Below are 23,937 nucleotides of genomic sequence, written 5' to 3'. Positions count from 1 at the left end.
GTGCTTACAACATTGTTAAGGGCACAAGTCAAATTCAAAACATTTGACAATCTTGATAAAAACACATATACTCTAATTTAGATGCGTGCCTAAGACCACAAGGTCTTCATAAGCTTCTCTTGTAGACATCCTCAGGCTTCATTCTCACCTGCCAGTATCCAGACCTTAAGTCTATCTTTGAAAACCAAGCAGCATTTCCCAACTCATCAAGCAACTCTTCAATCAGTGGAATGGGGTATTTGTCCTTCACTGTGATAGCATTCAATGCCCTATAGTCCACACACATTCTCCAGGAAGAGTCCTTCTTCTTTACTAATACTATGGGGCTAGCAAAAGGGCTCTCACTGTGCCTTATCACTCCTGCTTCAAGCATTTCAGCAACCATGGATTCAATCACATCCTTTTATCGAGCTGCATATTTATAAGGCCTTATGTTGACAGCTTCTTCCCCTTCCTTAAGAACGATTTTGTGATCTTGCTGCCTTTGTGCAGGTAGCTTCATGGGCTCCTCAAACAGCTCTGCATAAGCCTCCAAGTCTTGCTTAAGAGCAGGCCATAACTCTTCTACACTAATCTCCAAATAAACAACCAAAATTTCCTTCCACTGAGGGCATTATCTGACCGAGTTTCCTTAGAATGTACTGGAGTTAAGTCACAATTGATCATCCCAGTTGTTTTTGCACTCAAGAAATTATGAGTGCTGCCTGCGTCTATCAGTATTTTGAGTGCTCTCTTCTGATATATTCCCTTGATTCTCATTACTTGAGGCTCATCTTTCCCCCACACTGCGTGCATTGATAGTGGTAGGTCAGTTTCCTCTCCCTCTACATCCTCTCCATTTTCTTCCGGCTCATCATTATCCACTACCTCCTCCCTCTATATCAGTTGTATGACATAGGATTTCCTATTCGAACATTGGTGATTTGGAGTGAATTTCTCGGGACACCAAAAGCACTCCTTCTTTGCCCTTTTTTCATTCATCTCCTTAGGTGATAAATTTGTACTTGCCCTGATTCCCCCAAAACGGCCATTATCTTTGTTATTCCCATTTCAATTGCTCACATTTCCTATTGGCTTGCTTGTGGCTGTGACTGTTAAGGGTTTGCTATTCGAATAGTAGCTGCTACCCGTAGGCACACCACTCTGAACTCCCCTCGATTCATCCCCTGAAGCTCTCACAGTCAACTCTTGCAGCTTGGCTAATGAATATGCCTCTACTAAGCCATTAGGCCTAAACATTCGCACTGGCATCTGCAACTCATCAATAAGCGCAGATAAGAAGAAACTCGGCGCCTGATACTCTCTAATACCCGCTCTCAGGTACAACTCATCAAATGAATCCATATACGCCTGCAGCGTGCCATTTTGCTTAAGATTCCTAAGATCTGCCAACGGATCTTCATATGCATGAGCTCCAAAACGAGCTGCTAAAGCCGAAGCATAGCTTGCCAAGTCGCAAAAGCCATGTCTCCATGCAAACTCTCGAATCCACGGTACCATTGTAGAGCCTTCCCTTCGAGGTGGATCGCTGCAACGCTCACTCGTTCTTCCTCCGGCACCTTCGCCACCTGAAAAAAAATACTCAGCTCTCATCACCCACCCATCAAATCCATATCCGTCGAATTAATGAAATTCGTAGCGTGTGGATCTGCCCCATTCGCTTCTCCCTTCACCCCAATTACCGCTGCTACTAGGGGTGTGCATTCGGGTTTCGGTTCGGTTTTTTGCTAAAACCGAACCAAAACCGAAAAATCGAAAAACTGAAAACCGAACTTAAAAAACCGAAAAACCCGAACAAAACCGAAAAACCCGAAAAAAAACCAAAAAACCTGAAAAAAATAAATATAATATAAATATATATTTATATATGTGTATTTTATTTTATTTTATATATACTAATAGAATATTTATATATAATATAAAATTAATAATACATATAATATATATTATATAGTAGAATATATTAAAAGAATATATATTATATATAATATATTAAATTAATAGAATATATATATAATTCGGTTTTTCAGTTTTTCGGTTTTTTTCTTCGCCCAAACCGAACCGAACCGAATAACCGAAATTTTTTTATTTTTAAAACCGAACCGAATTTCAAAATTTCGGTTTGGTTCGGTTCGGATATTCGGTTTCCGGTTTTTTTGCTCACCCCTAGCCGCTACTACCTTCGCCATCCATCACCGATTAATTTTTCTGGTTCTACAAATTAATCGCAGCGATTGCCTGCTCTAACTCCTTAATTCTCCTTCCTTGAGCTTGCATCTCCTGCTCAACGATCTCGCCCACTCTCTGCTCCATCGCTTCCATCACCTTCTTCTCCATTTCCGCCCCTCGCGTTACCGTTCCAACGTCCGGAGATCGAACGTTCTGAGTACCACTTGTTACGACCTTACCCCGTGATTTCCCAATTGTAGATCGCAACGTAAATCAACAAACCACAATCGATAAAATTAATGCAGAAAGGAACAATCGAAGAGGAATTATATTAATGCAAACGTAAACGATCAACAAATACAATGCAACGTAAGGAAACAGAGGATATAGCTTCAGATCCACGATCTAAGCTCATGAACATACACATAGCATAACATGACATGAAGATGGTGTTGTGGTCCCTTTTATATGCATCCGATCACGCGCCCCACGCCTTCTTTGCCACCTCACTCTGCCACCTCAGCCTGCCAGCTCGGTTAAACCATGTGCTACTTATTGATCCACATAAGCTTATTCATATCTAGTAATTAACTACGCCACGTGCACCGCACCACGCAGCTAGCTATGTTGCATGCACATACGAATATTGCTCGAGATAATTGTGCATGCAACAATTAATTTGATTTCATGTTTTTGGTTGATTTGTGTTCTATTGATCATGTTGTAATTGTCATTCTATAGGTTAATTATACACAAATCATTAAGTTTTAGTCGCGATAGTAGTCGGGATACTCGTGTTAAATTGATTAGTTTTGGCAATAAGCCATTTTACATGAGTTTCTGGTTGTTGAGTCAGTTGGAAGATGGAAGTCGGACGGAGCAGTTACAAGCGCAAAAATGTCAGACTCGTCTGGAACATCTGCAACCGGAAAACATGTCAGAGTGGAATAGCATACGGTTGAAGACGATACTTGTTGATTACATGTTGCGGATGTCATATTATGACACGGCTGTAAAGCTTGCAGAGACCAGCAACATTGAGGTTATTTTCATCATCTCACACTATCTCTAAGGTGGTTGATGTAATTGCTATATCTACTCATATGTTTACTATCTCATCATTCATTGATCGTGAAAAAATGTGACATGATTTATGCTCTGGCACCCGGCACTGGCTAAGAAGCATCTTAATGTAAAATAATGGAATAGATATTTTCAGCATATTATGAAGATTTGGCTTTGGTTACTTTTTCAAATAGGGAAAATACAAGATGTTGTTTGAGTTTTGTCCAGCTATTTCCTCGATGGTCATTGACTCCTCCTACTGCAATCGCATTGACATCCAGATGGTTTTTTTGTCTGTCTTCGTAGGATCTTGTTGATACAGATGTGTTTCTTGAAGCAAAAAAGGCTATTGATGCTCTTAAAAAGAATGAGGTTTGCCCTGCTCTAGCATGGTGTGCTGAAAACAAGTCTAGGCTAAAGAAGTCAAAGGTAGCTTGTGTTCTACATGTCTTCTCCACCTTCTTTCTTTTCTGATAGCAAAGTAAAATGTCTCGGTTGGAAGGGGTTTATTAGTTTCTCCAAATGCCTGGCATGAAGAAGCATGTTATCATGATGGCTTGGATCAAAAGTTCTTATATGTATAATATTGCAATATGTTATTGGTATTTGGTGAAGTAAAATGTTTTCTATTCGATGCTAAGACATCTCAAATATTTTGTACTTTGATATAATTGCTAGAGTTTTAGTATCCTAGGCTGTCAAATCTCCAAATTAGTCCTACAATGATGAGTTATTTTAACAAAATGAGTGTTCAGTGTGTTCATCTTCATCTTGGTTTCAAGCACCCATTGGAGCTACAGGAGTTGCTATTAATTCTAAGAAGGTAAAAGGAGAAGAATAGGTAAAGAAATGAAACAAGCAAAAATGACCAGATAAATTTGAAGAAATAGATCCTCTTATGATCCAATCTATGTTTCAAATGCTATGCTGCCATTTTTCGAATTTGATTATGTTGTTTAATACCTGAGTTTATAATACTTTGTCATATGGCCATTGCTGAGTGACATTAATTCGCTTACAAACATGAAACATGCATGATAGCTTAAATAAATAGTACTCCCTCCATCCCGACTAAGATGACACATTTCTTAGTCGGCACGGAATTTTAGGAGGTGTTGGTTAATGTGGTTAATTAGAGAGAAAAAGAGTGGATGGGAGTATTTAATGGAGAGAGAAAGAGATTTGAATATGTAAATGGAGAGTGAAAGAAGTGGTTGGGTGTATTAATTGGAGAGATAAAATTACCAAATATAGAAATGTGTCATCTTGGTTGGGACAACGACAAACTAAAAAGGAAAGTGTGTCATCTTAGTTGGGATGGTGGGAGTAGCGATTTCTTCTTGTCACCTGATCTGTCAGCCATTTGCCTATAAAATATTCTGTACTGTAAATATTAACTTGTGTTGTTGTACAGTTTCATTTTATTTGCACTTCATCAGTTGATCTGTGTCAGTTTACACACACTAAACCTCTAGATGTTGTTGCAGAGCATATTTGAGTTCCAGTTGAGATTGCAAGAATTCATTGAGTTGGTTAGAGTTGATGACAACATGAGAGCTATATTTTATTATCGAAAGTATCTAGCGCCTTGGGGAACTACACATATGAGCGAATTGCAGCGTGTTATGGCAACCCTTGCTTTCAAAAGTAACATTAACTGACTGTCTTTTTTACAAGGTCAGACCAGTAATGGTTGTTGATATCTCCAAATAAGTGAACTAGACATCGATCTCCATTGCTTTCTTGCAGATCTTGTTCGATGAAAAGCATTGGGATTTTCTGGCTGATCACTTTAAGCGAGAATTCTGTAGAGTGTATGGAATGACTCTTGAGCCTTTGTTGAATATATATCTACAAGCTGGCCTATCTGCATTGAAGGCCCCGTATCCTTACTTTGTAATTGGATGCATGCTTTCCATAAATTGTAGTTTGAATACGATAAAACTTCTGAATGATGTTTCTACCGACTGAATCTAATCTTAGTATAAGTGCTGTTGTATCTTCTTTAACGTATAACGATAATTTTGGACGAGTAGTTTCTATGTGTGCATTGGTTTTAGCCTTGACTTGGCTTAGATTCTGTTACGAAGATGCTTGCACGAAGGAGGATCCACTATCACAGGAGGCATTCCGCAAACTAGCACAGCCACTTCCCTATTCAAAGCAGCACCACTCAAAGCTTGTTTGCTACATAACTAAAGAGCTAATGGATACTGAGAATCCACCTCTTGTTTTGCCGAACGGCTATGTTTACAGCACAAAGGTCTGCTGTCGGTTTAGATAATCGGGTTATTTGTAATCTTTGAGTGAAGATTCTAATCTCTGTCTTCTGTCGTACATGCTCGTGAGGACATGGCAAAGCAAAACAATAGGATAACCACTTGTCCGAGGACGGGTCATGTTTGCGACTACACCAAAGTGGTGAAAGCATATACATCTCATAGAAATAAGGTTAGAACTTAGAGCCCATTGTTTACACTTTATCTCTGTATATGGCAAATCTGTATCGTTTCTTTATTCATGTTAATGTCAGTTTTCTACACATGATTTATACTGTTCATATGTACATAAACAAAACCTTGGCAATATATTACTTCTTAGGAAATTGGCTAAACAAGAGAAAGTAAGCATTTTGAGTTTGTTCTGTTACTATTTGTTAGATAACCATTACATGTTTGAGCTTTTTGGACCATGGGTTCTCTCTTCGTTGGTTCGGTTGTTTGTGGTGTATCGTTATCTGTGTGTGCGTAAGATTGGGTTGATATGGTGAATACCACTAATAGACTATATTGGTTTAACGAATCCATTTTGGGCCATAAAATTTTTGGCCTCAACTAACATCCATCATCTTAACCAAATAGGGATGTCGAGACTAATTGGACAGAATTTTCATTTAAGCAGTACATTTTTATCATAATCTTTTATTCAAGGTAACTCGACGATGATGTGGAGATCATTCTCCTGTATCCAATGTTGCAGGGGTTCAAGTTTAAATGTGGAATCATTATTGATCTTTTCAAAAATATTCAACTTCACAATTTTAGGCTGGACCGACTTCTCCTAATATCACCATTTGAGGTTCTACCAAATTGCATGTTGTATAATGCGTGCTGCGTAAAATTAGAGTTTTTGTTTCGTGTGCAATAACACTCAAGTTTATTTAAAATGTCTCTAAGCTTACAACTTAGTTGCAATAGAGTGTCGAACCACGAGGAGGTAAAGTTTGATTTATTCTAGAATTAAATAGAAACATGTAAAAATTGATTTTTATTTAATAGCTAAGTTTGTATAAATTCTAAGAAATGAAAGTTGTAAAATTTGCGAAGATATGCTGCTAAAACTCCTTAGACAAGCCGGATAAAATGTCTCTAAGCTTACAACTTAGCTATAAGAATATAACGTCAATTGTAGTATTTAAAGTGTCGATCCACAAGGAGGTAAAGTTTGTGCTGGATTAGGGCTCCCAACTTGTGGAAAAAGGACCTATATGGTATTAGCCCATTTATTTAGTTAAATAGGTCCATGGTGAACTAACAAATACTCTACCAAGAGTTTAGGAGCTCTCCATATTGAGAGAAGAGAGAGAGAAAAACGGGTAGAAGGAAAGAAGAGAGAAAAGAGCGTTCTCTGAGTTTTTGCACTGCGCAGTCTCGGTTTTTATCATGATCGGAGGTCCAAGTGTTGTCCGATCGACTTGAAATTTTAACTGGAGGTAGAAGACCCGTGGAGCTTCATTCTGACTGAAGGAAATTGAATTTGAACAGTTAGATCTTCAGTTACGAATTTCTGAACGTGACTGCAGTTTTCTTGAGATGTTTATTTGACACGTTGCCTAACAACGATATTGTCCAACCCTGTATTTGATACGTAGCCAAATAATATAAGATTACATTTCAAAATTTACATGTAGAAGTCTAGATGTATGGGTGCACATCGATCGGGACATTCACGTATGTACTTTGGACGCTAACTTAAGCGAATACATGTCTAGGTGCATCCTGATCTGCACACGTCCGTGCAAGACGCTTGTAACTTTTGTAACCCTAGGCCATTACTTGCCAACTGGGGCAGATTTGAATCTGCTTTGACTCTAGAGGATTCCCAATGGATTCGAGCACATCTATAAATAGTTAGTCATTCCATAATTCAACACTTCATTTTACTACATCACTTAGCATGAAATAACTCTATCTACGTCTTCATTGTTGAAGCTTTGCCCTTGTCTCTTCTAGTTGGCCAAAGCTCATTCTGTTAGTAATGCTACTACAAACGAGATGAAGTTGTATCATTTTTGGAGACATGTCTAATACGAGAGCATTATCAGAACATATATCTTCTTGCTGACTCGACTTGACTTTTTCATAAGTTTTTGTTTATTTGTAATTCCTTTTTATTTTCCGCAGTTCATTTACTCGTACATATCTCCTCCTATTTTTATTTGAGTTGCGTGGCATTACACGCGACAAATTTTTATTTTGTACTCAGTTTTCTAACAATCTCATCTTGTACTCTTATAATGCCTTTTTATATTGATTTTTTTAATTATATCTATTGTTAATAAGTTCTCGTTTTTAATGATAGGATGATTTTATATATATGCAAGTAGGTCTAACTTTGTTTGGTCTATAACAAAATGAAACTCTTTCAAAAACCATAAATGTTTGTAGGAATGAAAATGTGAAATAAACAAAATTTTACTCTGTCAATAAAATTTTATGTATGTACTAATATATTGGTAGATTATTCTATAATAAATCAAATCTAATACTATGATTATTGTATGATTTTTTATTCTCATCAAAATAAGTATTTTTATATGTATTTTGAGACATTCTACGTTGAGGAATCTCCGGAATTTTATCTTTTCTCTATCGATTGTATTTTCAATTTCTATTTATTATGGGTCCAAAATATAATTAGTATATATAAATTCCAATACAAACACTAGTACTGTTAATATAATACAATGGATTCTAGTATGTATTGGAGGAACATAAACTTCTATGGATATTTAATTGTGGATAAACAATAGAAAATATGAAAAAGGAGTTGTAATAGTGTTGGCCTTTGCAAGAACATAATTATTATGGTATGGGCACAAGCATTTTCCAAATGGGAAGCAGAATATGGTGGGCTTGAAATCTGTAAAAATGGTGGACACAAAAGGCAAGATATGAATATTTGTGAAGTCGCGTTCCTCCACCATGGGCTGCTGGCAATTATGGAAAGAAAGTTGCTATTCAAAGGGTCTACATGTTAGCCTTAGAAGTAAACCGGATTTTGTGGGGGTCTTTTCCGTTGGTGGGAATTGTGGTCTCATTTAATTCTTTTCTATAGTTGGAAAATATTTGGTCCCTTAATTGCCCTTTGGGTTACTCTCAGACACACATTTGATTTGATAATGACCTAATGAAGGGTTGCAATGAAGATTATCTGATATGGTGTTTGTCCCAAATCATCAAAGCCGGCACATTTATAACGAGAAAAGCTGGGCGCTCATTTGCGTGATTTAAGGTGAAAAAAGGCTTTCCATGAAGAATAATGTTCAAGGTATGGTCAATGTGACTATTTACAAAAAACAAATGGGATTTAACATTCGGAGGAGTGCTTAGGGCATCCACAATTCAGTGCTTCAAAAATCACATCAAGTCTGTTTTGTACATGAAGTGGGAATTCGGTTAATGAAGTAACTGATATAAAATTGAATTTGAAAAATATTATACTAACACAAACACACACACTGCACACACACATACTTTATACACACACTATACCACATAGAAGACACGCCCTACATGCACACACATCCACAACACACACACACACTCAATTAATACACACACTATAACACACACTCAATAAATACACTCCCTACATGCACACACATCCACAACACACACTCAATAAATACACGCCCTACATGCACACACATCCACAACACACACACTCAATTAATACATACACTATAACACACACATGCACAACACACACTCAATAATTACACACACTATATGCACACACATCCACAACACACACTCACTTAATACACATAGTTCGTGTGCGCCGACACATGCAATACACAATACACACATATACATGCTCACTAAATATACATGCTCACTAAATATACATGCACACTTAATACATTATACACACACATAATGCACACTACACAGACTCATTGAATACACACACAACACCTAAATACTACACATACAATACAAACAGAACATACAAAATACACACTTCACACACACATACACATTATATACACACACACCACATACAATGATATTCACTAAACACACACATTGCACACATACACACAATTGGTACACTGCACACTCATTGAATACATACATACACTACACATACCACAGTGTACACATTGAAATAATTTTTTTTCCTTATGTTATTTTTACTTTTTTTCATTTTCATCCTATTTTCCTTATATTATATTTTATGTCATTCTAGTATTATTTTTTTATTTGTATTTTTTTCTATTTTTTTTCTGTGTACACATTGAAATAATTTTTTTCCTAATGTTATTTTTACTTTTTTCATTTTCATCCTATTTTCCTTATATTATATTTTATGTCATTCTAGTATTATTTTTTTATTTGTATTTTTTTCTATTTTCCTAATGTTATAATTTATACCTTTCTTTTGTAAGTCGGTAAGCTCTCACATGCTTCCATATGAAATTCATTAAGCAGATTAAGGTAGTTAAGTCTTTCTTCCCCCGCTTTCTGGAAATCACAATTCGATACAACATATGCTTCAATTCTATAGATGATAAAGAAAGATTTTGAAGGCCTATAATTGGTTCATTTTGAATGTTTGCATGTGAAATATGTTCTTAAGTCATACTCATTAAAAATGAACGTTTCCTTTTTGGGTTGTCCCATTAAAAATGAAACGTTTACTAAAATAGAAATAACTTTATCTACTTTTCCCTCTCTCTTACTTTAGTCTCTTTTCTTAACTCACAAAATAACACTACATAAAATCTTGTACCGAAAAGCAAATGTTTCATATTTATTGAGACGGAGGGAGTACATTTTTGTATTTTAAAGTGTTTTGTTGGAAATGCATAAAAAAAACTTTGAAAATGGTACAAAAAGGTCATATTTCAAGAATTGCTCCAACAGGCAAGTTCAGCGGTCCGCTAAAGTCAGCGGATGCCGAGTGCACCATCAGTCCTTGAAGATTCAATGACCGTTACGGAAATGCCGATATCAACACAAAATTTCCAAAGCAATCAGCAACCGGCTGACACCATGTAAGCGGTCTGCTACGAGGACTGGTTTAGCCCTAATTCGAGCTAGTTATTACCTGTTGGGGTCATAATTGTTTCCTAATAATAGTAGGAGTATCCAAGTCTATAAATACTCCAAATGGTGCATCATTGAATAAGTTCATAATTCCTCTCCACGTTCCATATATTTCCACTCCCAAATTCCATCATCATTCGTTCACCACTTGAGATTGAAGCAAGACAAGAGAAGACATAACACTTCAATATTCATCCTTTCGGGTTTTATCTTATTATTTTTTTATGTCTAGATTTTTTTACTTTGTCTATGGTTAACTAATCTGTACGAATTCCATGGATTGTGAATAGCACTTATGTTTATATAAATTTAAGTTTTTGATATCTAAAACACTTCATTTACTTTGTTCAATTATGTGGGATAACACTTATGGTTGCTTGACAAAGGTCGTCTGAATGATTTAATGGCATGTGGGAGAGTCGAGAGAGGATCCATATGTTAGATTGGAATTGACATCACTATAGTTAATATCGTAAAAAAAATGAAAACCAAAGGTGAGGGCATTTTAAAGGTCTAATTCATTTGTTTGGAGTTACTTACTTTAGATTCGCGACCTTAAGTTAATAATCCAGGTTCACCGGTCAATGGGAATAATTTTGTGACCAGCCCTGGTAAACATGTAATCGCATTTTCGATATCATAATCGTTATTTGATAAACTTAACTTTAGAAATCAAATCCCTAGAATTCTCTAATTCTTTTAAATTCTAAACCAACATTTATTTGCTTTTAGGTATTGTTCTTATGTACTTTAATTGTTACCTACTTTTAATCAAATTGAACAAAAAAAACCTATGTGTCTCTAAACAGTATATGAAGCTGAGTATGTAGTAGACAATCTGTAAAACTATTTCCCGTGTTTGATAAGTATATGATACCGACCTTTAGTTATATTAGATCTACATTGTGTACTTAAAAGAGCATCAAGTTTTTTTTTTGCGTCGTTGTCAAGGAATACTTTTACGTACAGATAATAAGGATGATAATAATGGTTCGGATTTTCATTGTTTTAGTCACTCGCCTTTGGATTTATGCATGTAGTGCATGATTACGCGCCTTTGGATTTAGAAATAAGAAAGACCTTCCGACAAATATGTAGTGTTCCAAAAACAAATCCAAGAAGTGTTCTTTCTTACAAACATTGTTACCACTTTAGAATTATTAGTTTTAGTTGGAATTGCTTTCACTCATCGACAAGCATTATCAACAACATGTACGATATAATAAAATCATATATACACATTTTTTAAACAAATATGAATCACATCAGTAGAGCTCAGAAACAATGACCTAAGTTCATCCTCCCTTGATACTCCTGAGGTACAAAATGACTACCATAGTCCTACACCTATTATTGAGGTCTGCCATGACTGCTGAAATGAGTTAGATGAGAACTATATGTATGACGTGAGAATTGAGGGTGATAATGGATGATATACTCTACCTTGAAGAAGTACAAAAGGCATTCCTCCTGGAAAGAACTCTTGAGAATGGAACGAAAGAAAATCTCGCTATTCTATGTTAAACACAAGATGAGTGATGGCTTGAGTATTTAAAAACGCAAAATATGATACCTCATTCGGTTGAAGAAGCTTCGAAACTGAACATTGGAGAATTGCTATGATGAAGGTAATGGATGCCCTAATTAAACGAAGAGCAGTTGGATGCCCTTGGAGAGATGTGTTCTACTAGAAGGAAACACACTTATGGGGTGTCGCAGGATTTTTACGATCAAACGACGAGCAGATGGATCGCTTCAGAGGTATAAATCGATACTAGTGGAAAAAGGATACACGTAGACCAATATGGCTACTGTCAGAGTGCTCCTTTCGATTGCTGCTAAACGAGATTGTAAGTTACAGTTTGATGAAACAAACCTTTTTGTACACAAAGAATTAAGGAAGAATACATGCAGTCCACCAGGTTACCTAAAGGTGTTTGGGCTAAATAAGTTTGTCGATTGAAGAAAAGTCTCTATTGTTTGAAACAATAACCAAGGGTATGGTTTGGAAAGTTTTGTAACGCCATGTTACAATAGGTATAAACAATGTAACTCAAACCAGAATTTGTTCTTCAAACAAAGAGGTGATAAGGTAAATTGTCTAAATTATATATGTAGATGACACGTATGAGATCGAGAACTTGAGAATAAATCGATTCAGGAAAGTTGAAATGAAAGATCTTGGAGCACTCATTTATTTCATTGAAAAACAAAATATTGAGATCAAAGAAAAGTATCGAGAATATTTTACGTTAGAAAAAGTATATATTTTTATCTATTGGTTAAAACAAGTCTACTAGAATGCAAAACGAAGAAACACCAATCATATTGAACAATGGGTTGAGGTTGTTTAATAAGATAGGATGGTAGATTGAGAAATTATTAACGACTAGTTAGAAAGTTGAGATATCTCTTACATACACGACCTGACATTGTATATGGAGTATGTATAGTAAGTCAGTTTATACATGGACTATAAGAAAAACACATAGATGCAGCTCTGCGAATCGTATGACACTTGAAGGGCACACTCTGTGGATCGTGTGATACTTGAAGGGCACAATGTGATATCAAGTATTATATTATTTAAGAGGGAAGATCTCTTATATATATATATATATATATATATATATATATATATATATAGGGGAGCGTTATTCTCCTATTCATCCCTTAGATCCTTTATTCTTCTTAATATGGGCCGTTAGATCTCATTCATCAACGGTCCAGATGATCTGCATTATTACACTATAATGGTGCATTATTAGTCGGTGTGCATTATTATTACGCTATAATGGTGCATTATTAGTCGATGTGCATTATTCAACTGAAAATCTGCATTATTAAATGACATGTGGCATCAATCTAACCGTCGGATGACAAAATTGTGGGACTGAGATCAAGAAGGAAAAAGGAGGAAATATGCAAAAAGGAAATGAATACATCCATATATATATATATATATATATATATAGGGATGTATTCATTTTTTTTCTTTTTGTATCTTTTGTTCTTTGTTCTTTTTAATCTCAGCCCCTCGATTTTGTCATCCGACGGTTAGATTGGTGCCACGTGTCATTTAATAATGCAGATTTTCAGTTGAATAATGCACACCGACTAATAATGCACCATTATAGTGTAATAATGCAGATTTTTAATTGAATAATGCACACCGACTAATAATGCACCATTATAGTGTAATAATGCAGATCATCTGGACCGTTGATGAATGAGATCTAACGACCCATATTAAGAAGAATAAATGATCTAAGGGATGAATAGGAGAATAACGCTCTCATACACACACACATACATATATATATATATATATATATATATATATATATATATATATATAGTAGTGATCTAGGGCAAAAGCCCCTTAAACCTATAACTAGAGAACAAATCATAGCCACAAGATCAAGAAAATCAATGGCTAGTATTAATACATGTAATTTTCTAATTTAAGGAGAAATTAGTTCCTCAATCATAAATTTACTCCATAATAACAAGGCGGGGGTATTATGGTAATTTTGTAAAAGCTTGATACCAAAATCAGGTTAGGTCGCCAAATTGATTTCATTTGAAAAACAACCGTGATTTCTTCTTCCCTCTTCTCCTCTTCTCTGTTCTAGAAAATCACTATTTGTTGGTGAGTGAAGATTGACAGAGGCTACATCAAGGAGCTGAAGACGACTGTGGCTGAGCTGAAGGTTCTGGTGGAGAGAAAGAGGCGTGCGACGAAATCGAAGGGTGGATCATCGTGGCTGCCCAGGAAATCGAAGAACACGGAGGTTGATGTGCGGATCGTGGACGATGAGATCACGGTGAAGCTGGTGCAGCAGAGGAGGATCAACTGTCTGCTGTTTGCATCCAAGGTGCTTGATGAAATGCAGCTTGACCTGAATCGTTTGGACGTGAGGAGGGAGGTGGAGAAGAAGAGCGTGGAAGCGAGGGAAGCCATGGCGAATGGGGGATCTTCCTATCTGTGTGCGTGATTGAGAGAGAGAGAGAGTTGGGCGAAGACACTGTTTTCCAGCTCACGCAACTATATCAATTGATAGCAACTCATGATGTATGATGAACCACCATCTCATAAATTCCCTACTGATTAACAAACCAGATTTTCATTTGAGCGTCTTTACAGTACAATTAGTCGATTTGGCTTCCCATTAACACAATTGTGAACCATCATTTAATTTTATCACTGCTTAACATCACTCAGATTCCCACTAACCACATTGACACTATCTTTTGTAAACAAGAGTGAAGTAAAATCATAATAAGAGTGATGTGTTTTGTAAACAAGAGTGAAGTAAAATCATAATAAGAGTGATGTATTTTGTGAACAAAAGTGAAGTAAAATCATAATAAGAGTGATGTGTTTTGTGAACAAGAGTGAAGTAAAATCATAATAAGAGTGATGCGTTTTGTGAACAAGAGTGAAGTAAAATCATAATAAGAGTGATGCGTTTTGTGAACAAGAGTGAAGTAAAATCATAATAAGAGTGATGCGTTTTGTGAACAAGAGTGAAGTAAAATCATAATAAGAGTGATGTGTTTTGTGAACAAGAGTGAAGTAAAATCATAATAAGAGTGATGTGTTTTGTAAACAACAGTGAAGTAAAATCATAATAAGAGTGATGTGTTTTGTAAACAAGAATGAAGTAAAATCATAATAAGAGTGATGTGTTTTGTTAACAACAGTGAAGTAAAATCATTCTAATATTGATGTTGATTTAAATTATGTATGATGTATTTAATTGCATCTCATGAGTATATGAAAAACTCAGTCTGAATGTTTGATGTTTGATTTGTTGTTCGATACATCTTTTACTATGAATGTTGGCAGTTATATGACAAAATCAATTTTATTGCAAGTAAATTTAGACTATCGTTTACACGTAGTATATACTCCCCCGATAAAATTAATGTCAAGTAAACTAATTTTGGAGTCTGGACTATTTTAATGTTGAATAATCTAAACATTATCAAATCAAAATGGCTTAAAAATTGAGATTTTTCGGAGCTAATGAAAGTCATTAATTAGCAAAATCATAAATTAAACCTCTCCAAAATAGGGATAAATAATTACTCCCCATTCAATACAAAGAAGGTTGATTGTAGTTTCACATCAATAACTCAAGTCAAGGATATGGAAGGAATCGCCACTGATATGGAAGGAATCGCCTCTTCTCCAGCACCGATATGGAAGGAATCGCCACCGCGTCGGATCCGGCGAGAGGAGGGGGCAGGCCGACGATTCTCTCCGGCAAGTCATGTACATGAACTGCTGGGGGCAGAGCTGACCGCCGGAATCCCCACTCCTCTCCGTTGGGATCCTCCTCTCGCACAAGGGCGGCGCTGGCGAGGGTGCGGCGGGTGGTGTTGAGCTCGGCGGCAGAGGCTGGGGAGAGGAGGAAGAGAGGGGAGACGTTGGAAATTAGAGTTGGAAATTTGAAGGAGACGTTGGAGTTTAATATGGTTTCCAAAAATGCCCTTATTAATTACTTTTTATTTAAAACATGTAAAAATAACTAAGCCATAAGATTAATTTGAAGTATTAAGATGTGTGGCTGAAATTTGTTCTCTAGTTATACACTTAAAATTAGTTATACATTGATCACTCTCCTATATATATATATATATATATATATATATGGGTATACAAATGCAGACTAGGCAATGAATTCCATTGATAGAAGATCAATACTTGGATATTTCATCTTTGTTTGGGGGGTGGGGGTCTAGTCAGTTGGAGAAGCAAAAAATATAAGATCGCAACACTAGTTACTTAGGAGCAATATGTCGTTGCAGAAATAATACCAAGAATATTATAAGCAAGCGAGGGAAATATGAATCTCTATCTCTCTACCATCCCTCTCTCGATTCACATCTTCTAGACAGAATAATACCGAGAATACTATATGCAAACGAGGGGAATAAGACCGAGAGAAAAATAGAGAATTGCACGAAAAGAATTAGTTGCATAAATCTTTAATACACTCCATTTAGATTAACTAACATTCCAAATATTGAACCAATCAAAATTTGTATCCAATTGAATGAGTAAAACTTACAATCTAAACAATGATATTTTGTGCGGACATAACCTTCAGTACATATGACTTTTTCCTAACTCATTTAATTTGCATACCGACCAGAGTTCGAAAAATATCAGTTTAAATAGTTAATATATAATTTTGCACCAAGTATCATTCAACTTGCATTATGGTTATGAAACCCGGACATATACACACGCTTGAGAAGCAATATGTCGTTCCTCAAAGCTCATATTTAATCCACATTAATATTTGATTAAATTATTGAATTTACAAATGAAGTACATATATAGTTTGTAAAATGAATGACACCAATAACGGTTTTATAATTATTCAAATAAAGTACAAATTAAATATATAATACACAGAATATATACATATTAATGTTGTGACTATTTTTAGAAAACATGTATACTATATAGATAGGACCAAAAAGTCTCGAGCTTATCCTCCACCATAAAATGTCGGATGGTGTAGTGTGTGTGTTTTTTCCCTTGGCAGATTGTATATTAACATTATTACTATTATTTAATTTGACTTCTGTAGCAAACGAAGGGCTCTTTATGATTAATACTTAAAAGTTTATTGAAAAAGCAATCTTGATAAAGATGTCACACGAATACAAAATATTATTAGTTAATTACTTTAAGTTATTTATTTTAATAGAAAAAGACAAATAATTGTGCAGAAAAAAGGTAATAAACGTCTCTGAAAATCAGTAAAAGAGGTAGGTAAAGCTTGAAACCGGGTTCTCAGCCTGCTTCAAAGATCAATTATATTATTGTGTTTCATTATTATATAATTCCAATGATGTATCATATTTCAACCCTAAAAGTTTAATTTATACCCCTTTAGCAATGAGAGAAACTTTGAGTATTATTTAATTTCATTTAGTATCTAACTGGACATAGTTACTAATTTAATTTCACTTAAAAGAAAATTGGATTTGATGATTGAGATTGAACAAAATGGTGTTAATGATAATAAAATATAAGTAGACTTTTAAGAATTATGATATAGAGAAATCAACTTAGGGATAGATGTGATTAAATGTAAATCTATATATTGTACAAAATAATAGTAATAAAAAATGTCAATACAATGTAAATAGTTGATATTGGACTGAGTGATTGAAATTTTGAGTGAAGAACTAAAATCGTAGGAACTTTTGGAGTTGTAATTTACTTCTTGGAGGCTTCAGTTTTAAAGCTGTAACCTACGAATTGTGGACTTCGGGAAGGCATTATTTTACATTTGTGATAGTATAATAACTTTTCAGACCATAGTTGGCATAGTTTGGAATTTGATTAATCACGTGATAGTTGTTTATCGAACCTTTAGGATTCTTCTACTTCTTTAATTCTTGGTTTCCACATTTTATTTGCTTTAATTCTGTTTATGCTTTCAATTTAGTAGAGTCAGAAAATAAACTCTCTTCTGATTGTTTAGATAGTAGGATTAGTTGGTTTCTAGTAATTAGGATTAAACAATTAACATATATGGATATAAACTCTTACACCCCCATGACTATTATAGCATCGTATATTCGTATACTTGCGGTTACTCTAGTCTAAATTAGGACGAGTCAGTTATAAATTTGCATAATTTAATATAGGGTTTTGGAGATTTAAATATAGAAACGCAGAATAAAATTATATGTAGGACATTTTTAGGTCATTGTTAGTGTATTTTTAGGTCATTCTAACAAAAGATGACCTAAAATGATCTTAACATGACATCAAACTCGAATTTTATAATATGACCTAAAATTGCCGAATAATGACCATCCATATTTTTGGTTAATTATTTACTATTAGATCACTTAATCCTAGGGTCAAGATTTGAGCTGTATTTTTGGATTTAAATTTTTGTTTGGATCACCTCTCATTCAATATATACTCAATTCGTCCCTTAAAACAATTTTTTTAATCTTTTATCAATAATGATATTTTTATCAAATTAAAGAATTGAAAATGTTATTGCGTTTGCTCTAAATGTTTGTAAGACCAAATTAATATTATTGAAGAAAACTAACAATCATTTTATGTTTTTCGAAGTATCAAGTTATTAGTTAACATGATAAATAGGTGTTATCAGGCTAGTATGATCGTATATATTTAGTAAATATATTAATTTAGGAGTGTAACATTTTTTAAAGTTTGTGAAGACATGCTACGGTAGATTAAATTAAGTCCTTCGCTTTCAGACATTAATTAATAACTTAATCACTAGGCTGGACAACAAACGGACAAATTTATGAATAAATTTGTGTCAACACGGAAAGGACTAAGTAAAAATATGTGTGAATTAAGTATTAAGAATTTCAAATAAATAGAGAATATAAGTTATTGTGATGGTGCAGAAAACCAGGCTGAAAGAAGCAAATTTTGGAGACCAATATAAGAAAAAGGTAAAGCCATTGGGCCTTTATGCCTCTGCCTTTTATTTTCCTAATAAGCCACCAAAACAAGTGGTTTTCAATTAAAGGTTTCTTGAGATGCCTTTATTTATATTAACGTTAATGAAAATGGTAGGTAAATGACATACTTAGGCGATCTCTCGATTTTTTTATAGTACTTTCATTTGTCATCATATGCTTGAAATGATTTCTATTTGCTTTCCTTAAATCCTGGTTCATGTTGCCAATTTACTTTTTAGGTTGATTTCAAGATGCTATTTGATTGGTATTCGAGATATCCCACTTTTTTAATTGTGTTCTAGTTATTTGCTTCATGACTGATAATGACATACATAGGTAGGTAAAATATATATGCATATAAATACAAATTTTGAATAAAGGAGAGAATAGATAGACTCTCACTATTGAGACTTGCCCTACCTAGCTAAAATTCTATAAATTATTTTATTGTATTTTTACACATTAGTATTGTATCTCATATATTGAAAGTAGTGTATAAAATACCTACTACTGCGGCATGGTGAATTCATATTGGGAAAATTGATGGTTAGCTGCAAAATAGATGAATTAAAATCGGTTCTTAAATTTTCTAAGTATAAATATTTTATACTCCATAATAAATATTTTCATTTAAACCAAATCACACGCTTATATGCATATATAACTCTCAAAATTAAATACTTATAAAAGTCGGAAAGTAAGTCTCCTGAAATTATATTAAAATTATTATTCCACGTGCACGTTTTATGGTTCATAATTTGTGAAAGAATAGTATTACCAATATAATGATGATGGCTATGACAAACCAATGATGCCATTTAAAATAATTTAAATAATGCTCAAATTATTCAATCCAACTGATATTTAGTTTCATTCAATTATTGCTCGATTAGTTTTTAACACAAGTTATATTATTAAAGTATTCAAAATCAAAACATATACTACATGAAATTCAATTAAACTGCATTATGTTAATCACATATGCATGTATAAAACTTTTCTTTTTACGTATATGGTTATAGAAATGTAATCAAAAGCAAACTTTAAATATTGTACAAACTCTATATTATGATCTAGATCGTTCAAAAATGTCAACTGATGACAAAATAATAGCAACAAAAAATGTTAGCACAGTGTCAACGGTTGATGTTGCGTTGACGTTATGTTGACACTGTGTTGACATCATAATCTTGAAATTTTATATTGTGTTGACATTGTATTGAAACTGTATTGAAACTGTATTGAGGAGTTTGAAGTTTGTAAAATATTTAGAGTTTGTATTTTATCACTACCGAGTATAAGTATATAAGTATGACATGATATTTTATATAGTAGAGTATAACATACACTACCCTCTCCCCCCCTCCTTTTCCCTTATATATACTAGAGACAAACTAAGAAACCAAGCAAACAAAAATCACAAACATCAATAGCAAAAATGCTACAAGATCTCCACAACTCCTACTCGGATTCATCATCAACATCATCATCATCTCAAGAAGATGATTACATAGACATGGAAGTAGAAATCGACCACTACCACCACCACCAATCCTTGGACAACCACAGTAGCATCTTCAACCAATCCATGGACAACCACAGTAGCATCTTCAACCAATCCTCAAACAACGAGTTTGAATTCCAACAAAGCTTCTCGAGCTCGTCCGACCGGGACCTGTACGCCACCACATCCCCCGCGGACGAGCTCTTCTACATGGGGAAGCTCCTCCCCCTCCACCTCCCGCCCCGCCTCGAGATGGTCCACAAGATCCTCCACTCCACCACCCCCTTCCACAACGACGACGAGCCCTTCTCCACTCCCGTTGCCACCACTCCCTTCGAGTCGTGCAACATCTCCCCCTCAGAGTCATGCGAGGTCAGCAGAGAGCTGACCTCACATGACTACAAGGACATCATCCTTGCCAATCATGACAAGAAATCTTGGACAAGGAAGACAAAGATGAAGATGATTAAACAGTCGTCCTCGTCTCCCTCGTCCAAGATCAAATGGACCTCCTACATCAAGTCCCTCTTCACCAAATCCTCCGGCTGCACGAGCATGAGCCAACACTCTGCTACCGATGTTTCAAAGACGAAAAACGAGCAATTCAAGAATGTGGCACCGTTCGGGCAAATCAAGTACAACGGAGAGCAGAGGGGGAGGCACCGGAGATCATTCTCCGGGGCCATCAAACAGCTCTCGAAGCCTAAATGTTTGACGTCTAATTTGAACGTGCTGGCCTTGAAGAGGAGCATCGGCTCGAGCTCGGAGGTTGAGAGCCCCATTCAGGCGGCTATTGCGCACTGCAAGAGGTCTCACAAAGCCAGGGAAGAAAGAGTATCAGTTTGCACAAGTCATATGTGAATGTGATGACATCTTTGTGTTAGGTGTCTTTGTTAGTTTTTTCTCTTTTTATACAAATAATTCATGCTTTGTTTTGTAGAAAATGTTGTTGGACATTTTAATTAGTTTAGTGTTTTTTTTTTTTAATTAGTTTAGTGTTTGAGCTATGACTATGAGCAGTGGGGTAGAATGGTTTGATTGGATAAGTCAATTTATTACCTAAATGTTTGATTTTCATCTTTTAATTAGAGACCAAATAAAGATTTAGTAGTATCATTTTATTTCTTTTGTGGTTTAATTAGTTATAATCAAGGTTACTGTTGCAAAATACATTTTGGCCGTCTACTTTGTCGTGTTAGGTATTGTTACATGTTAATCTCTTCATCGTTGACTAAGTGAGTTATTTCTATTTCGGTATAAGAATTTAGAAAGTTTGTGCAGTGGATTAAATTATAGCGTACATAGAATAAAATAGGGTAAGAAAAAGCGAGAAAAAAAGTTAATTAGTACTCCTACTAAAAAAAACGGCTCACTTAATTTGAGACTTCTCAAAAAAAATATCATACCTAAAACGAGATGTAGAGGATACTAAATTAATAAAAATGAAAATAAAATCCAACCACATTGATTGACTATGTAAACTTGACATGACATTAAAAAGGAAATTTGTTGGGACATAACTAGGTTTGTTGGATGAAGCTTCGTTATTGAGTATTGTATTTTTCAAAATTAAATGGGCATTGATTTATTGATATCCATCACTATCTTTGCCAATATAAAACTTTAGCTTCATATCTTTGTTGTAATGAAAAGTTGTGATGGTTGAGGTGAGAGAAATTTGTGATATAAAATTGATCATGCCATGTAGATAGTCATTAATATTATTGTTTCATCAATAAGGTTATTCAATTCTGTATTGATTATTAACTAAAATAGAATGTCTAAATTGTGCTTACTGAAATTATTTAGTTTTGTCTTATACATTATTTATGATATTCTTGCTAAAACTCATACTAGGTGATCAATAATGTCGTTTTAGCGCACCTAATTGTTGATGTATTTCTAGATGATTGTGACCTGATTTATCATCATAGCTACACTCCTTTTATTATTAGTAATATTTTTAAAGTTATACAACTATACTGGTCCGTAATATAAATCGGAAGGTGATTATACGAAAACTTTTACTAGCGTAGCTTAGTATGAACCGTCTGTTCATTGATGATTGTATTTTTTACAATTGTAATAAGAAAACGCAAGATACTTGATCGAAGTATTATGTTTAATTCTCGTGTATTGATTCTATCACTGTGATTTACATGTCTTATATTGACCAAGGAATAATGTACAAGGAAATATACAAGCTTGGTAAGCTAATCAATGAGTTGATTCTCGTTATTCATTCTTGATTTGTTTCCTTATTGTATGGATTTTGATTTCTTTCCAATACTCTCTCTCAAAATAAGTAACGAGATTTTCAACACTTAACTTGCTCAAAATTTCATGAAAGCTCTTCAAGTTCACCACCTTTGTCAGGACGTCAGCTGTTGATCTTCTAACTTAACAATTGGAAATCCCACTGTCCTTTAAGTTTCTCCTTAATGAACTGTCATTCCATCTCCACACGTTTGGTCTGATCATGCTGGACCGGATTCTCAGAGATACTGACAGTGGCTTTGTTATCACAGTATAGTCAGCACGTCTTTGATGACTAGAGGTTTAGCTCAGCCATCAACTGTTTTAATCACAATATTTCGGCCAAACCTCTCTTAATCTCGTCCCTCTGAACTCTGCCTCTACACTTGAGAGCGCCACTACCTTCTGTTTCTGGCTCTTCCAAGTCACCAGATTTCCTCCCATGAATGTGAAGTACCCAGTCGTAGACCTTCTATATCAACATGGTTTCTGCCCAATCAGCATCAGTATAGCCATGGACGTCCAAATGACCATTCTTTGCAAACAGAATCACACGATCTGTTTTCCCTTTTAGATAACGGACAACTTCCAGGACAACCTCTCAGTGACTTACTTGTGGTGCATGCATATACTGACTAACTACCCCCACAACATAGGCTATGTCGGGTCTAGTATGTGTGAGATAGATTGATTTTCCTACTAACCTTTGATATCTCCCCTGTCATGCAGCTCCTTCAATACTTTGTGATCCACTGTTCTGAGTTATTGGTGTGTCGGTTAGTTTGCAATCTGTCACGCCCGCCCTTTCTATTGATAGAAGGAAAGGTTGATCGCGATTAATGGAGGATTAAAGAAGTGGTGAAGAAGGGGGAGAACAATCGTATAATCGGACATGACTTGAAATAATAGAATTTGAATTTATAAAATCAGAGTATCATCTCGGCAAATATATAAAGTCGAATGGAATAGTATCTCAATGATAGGTGAACTCAAAATAAATACTCCCTCCGTCCCACAATAAATGGTAAGTAGGTTCTACATTCCACCTTCACTCACATTTTATTATAAAACCAATATAAAAAAGTCGGTATCACGTTCCACTAACTTTTCCAACCAACTCTTCTTTAC

At 35.0% G+C, this 23,937-nt stretch overlaps 1 protein-coding gene and 1 pseudogene across 1 annotated transcript; both read left to right on the top strand.

The window, feature by feature from the left end:
* Window positions 1-3,001: 3,001 nt before the first annotated feature.
* On the top strand, window positions 3,002-14,566 carry LOC121745901 (annotated as a pseudogene).
* Window positions 14,567-20,323: 5,757 nt separating this feature from the next.
* LOC121743392 (probable membrane-associated kinase regulator 4) lies at window positions 20,324-21,678 on the top strand. Its single transcript, XM_042136685.1, has one exon. It carries the CDS (start codon window positions 20,488-20,490, stop codon window positions 21,412-21,414), a length of 927 nt encoding a protein of 308 aa, XP_041992619.1. The 5' UTR covers window positions 20,324-20,487; the 3' UTR covers window positions 21,415-21,678.
* Window positions 21,679-23,937: the final 2,259 nt, after the last annotated feature.

This window comes from Salvia splendens, chromosome 8 (genome assembly GCF_004379255.2).
Source record: "Salvia splendens isolate huo1 chromosome 8, SspV2, whole genome shotgun sequence".
Classification (NCBI taxonomy): Eukaryota; Viridiplantae; Streptophyta; class Magnoliopsida; order Lamiales; family Lamiaceae; genus Salvia; species Salvia splendens.
This window is presented reverse-complemented; position numbering and strand designations above follow the sequence as displayed.